The sequence below is a fragment of the Clupea harengus genome, unplaced genomic scaffold (genome assembly GCF_900700415.2).
Source record: "Clupea harengus unplaced genomic scaffold, Ch_v2.0.2, whole genome shotgun sequence".
NCBI classification, from domain to species: Eukaryota; Metazoa; Chordata; class Actinopteri; order Clupeiformes; family Clupeidae; genus Clupea; species Clupea harengus.
Window position 1 is genome coordinate 43,476 of NW_024879857.1, and position 2,500 is coordinate 45,975.

The 2,500-nt window shown below is 45.2% G+C and overlaps 1 protein-coding gene across 1 annotated transcript in view; it reads right to left on the reverse strand.

The window, feature by feature from the left end:
- Nucleotides 1-44: 44 nt before the first annotated feature.
- Nucleotides 45-2,500, reverse strand: part of LOC122130540 (clathrin coat assembly protein AP180-like) — a 7,309-nt gene continuing 4,853 nt past the window's right edge. Inside the window, exons 3-5 of the mRNA XM_042705247.1 lie at nt 1,958-2,060; nt 607-700; nt 45-355 (exon numbers count right to left, since the gene is read on the reverse strand). Of these exons, the coding sequence (XP_042561181.1) occupies nt 62-355; nt 607-700; nt 1,958-2,060 (491 nt within the window). The 3' untranslated portion in view covers nt 45-61. The remainder of the gene's footprint in view (nt 356-606; nt 701-1,957; nt 2,061-2,500) is intronic.

Sequence of the window (2,500 nt, forward strand, 5' to 3'; positions counted from 1 at the left end):
GGTGAAGGTGAACGGATTAGATATATCACCTTACTCGACAAGAGTCTATTCAGCAAAACAGTTATATTTGTGAAGGCAGTTGAACAATTGTGAATGTGAATATTTTGTGTGAGCATTTCATAACGAGTAATACGTCCATTTTAGGCTTGTCAATGAGGAACAAATATAGCAAAAGTTTGTTCAAAACAAACTGTACAGTGGTAACTCTCAACACAAACAAACAGAGCAAAACAAAGAGCTTGCCTAAGAGATTGATGATGCCATCGTTGTAGCAGGCATACAGCTTAATCAGGTCTTTGAAAAGCAATAGGAAAGCTGCGTTGATGACGCCATTCTTCAGGTCTGGTGGATGAACCTGCAGAGAGACGACGGCATTTCACATTACATTCAGGATAGCTACTAGGAGTAGACGTGTTAAGGGACACAGTAATGTGACTTATGACAGTGCCGTGGCATGTTATGCTATTCTCTGTCATGACTACTACACGTGATAGTTTACTTTTTATGAGGATAGCTATTAATTCCTAAGCTCTGAAAATGTTTTCTTTTTCAAAACCAAAAAGTTCTCTGATATAGCGCTGACAGTCTGGGTGGAGAAGGACTCACCTCAAACTCCAACAGGGCGTCGATCTGGCCTTGCAAGGTGGGCATTCCTTTCATCAGCTTGTCTGTGGACATTGTTCTCATGACACCCTCAGCACTGACACACACACACACACACACACACACACACACACACACACACACACACACACACACACACACACACAGACACACACAGACACACACACACGCAAAAGCACGCAGAAACACACACATCATGTGATCATACAAAATCATGTATCTGTGCATAAGGTTATATCATGACTAGAGCTAGCTTTGCCAAGGATATTGTACCAACACAGTTATTAACAGATCATTGTTTGGACACTGACTGCAAATGAGCAGACCATTGTTAGACCACTGAATAGACCATTTAAATGTTAGGAAAGAGATATGACTACCACTAGCAGTCCAGGTACAGAGAGAGTTGTTGCTAGGCGCCAGCTACAGATTTCTTCCCTGACAGAGACATTTCAATCCGTCCCCCCGATTATGTATTCTGTGCTGAGGCTGCTTGTCTGTGTCGAGGCCGTGGCTGTCTGGGCGACAGAGCCGGCGGTAACTGCAGAAGAGTAATGCTTATTCCAGTCCGCAATCCTCACTGCTTGTTTGGCACAAGTGGGCACACTTTCTCATGCTTTACATTGGCCTATCCCACAGGGACACATAGGAAGGGGCCAGAAATAATTGGCTCTATAGCACACACACACACACACACACACACACACACACACACACACACTAAGTCAGAGATGTGTGACACCTGTGCCACACAGCATCCCTTCACACAGACAGTCCAAAGCCGTCTCTCTGTTACAGGATGTCTTCTTGTAGTGTAGGAGGTGGGGGCGCTGTTTAGAGCAGACAGAGCTAATCCAGTTATTTAATAGGACATATTTGTTCAGTGGTGGGTGTAGTCTATGTGTCTGTGTCTGTGTGTGATTTTTTACACACACTCTCGTCAGCTAGACATGGTCGTGGTCCTCTGCTAGGGTGGAGGTGTGCAGTTCATCTTTAGATGACATTTGAGGTCATCTAACTCTAATAGGGGTGAAGGACCACACACAGGTAACCAGTTTCATCACAGCAGCATGCTTCCTTGGTGTGCTGATTCCAGATTGAAAAGAAAAAGATGAGTCCCTGAAATCACCCCACTTGTGACACTTATCCAACACATCAAAAAGAAGAGTAGCCTGGTTACTTCATGGCCCAATCTTCACCTTTCACCTTTCACCTTTCACCTTTCACCACATGGGCTTCATGAGGACATTCAGACTCATCTCGTACGTTAAATCCTCAAACAAACTCACTCCACAGACGAGAGTCATGAAAGCGTGCATCTGTGCATCCATACCCTTTTTTCACTCTGACGAAGTCAAAAGCCATCTGTCTGTAAGCGAAGGCCTTCTCGTTCAGGTACCGGCTGTAGCGCCTGATAAACGTTGACATGTCGTACCCTGGAAACAGAGCGAGATTGTTAAACGAGTCAGCGCTGTGCCTCGCTGCATGAAACACCACAGACTCCCTTTGGGTTAAAGTGTGTGTCACACTCCCTGCTCAGAGGCTGGCTTTGACCTATAAGAGGTTGCTGGCTGTAGCAGCTCGGGTAATAGAGGGTTATTTTCTTCTGCGTAGGGAGTCTGTGAATGTCACCATGGAGACCTGTTTTGATCGCCATGAGAGCCAGGCTGTCTTAAGTGGGATTATGAGAAACGGCTCTAGTCAAAGCGACCCCCTCCTGTCACCGAGGTCTCAGGCATTATTCACAAACACAGGCTTGAGGGGTGGACGGTTATTGTCAGCATTATTCACCCCAGTAATTAAAAGTACATTTCATTACCTCACAGAGAAGGTCTGCTGTGAGCATTCTGGCAACGATTATGTGAAATTAAATAGA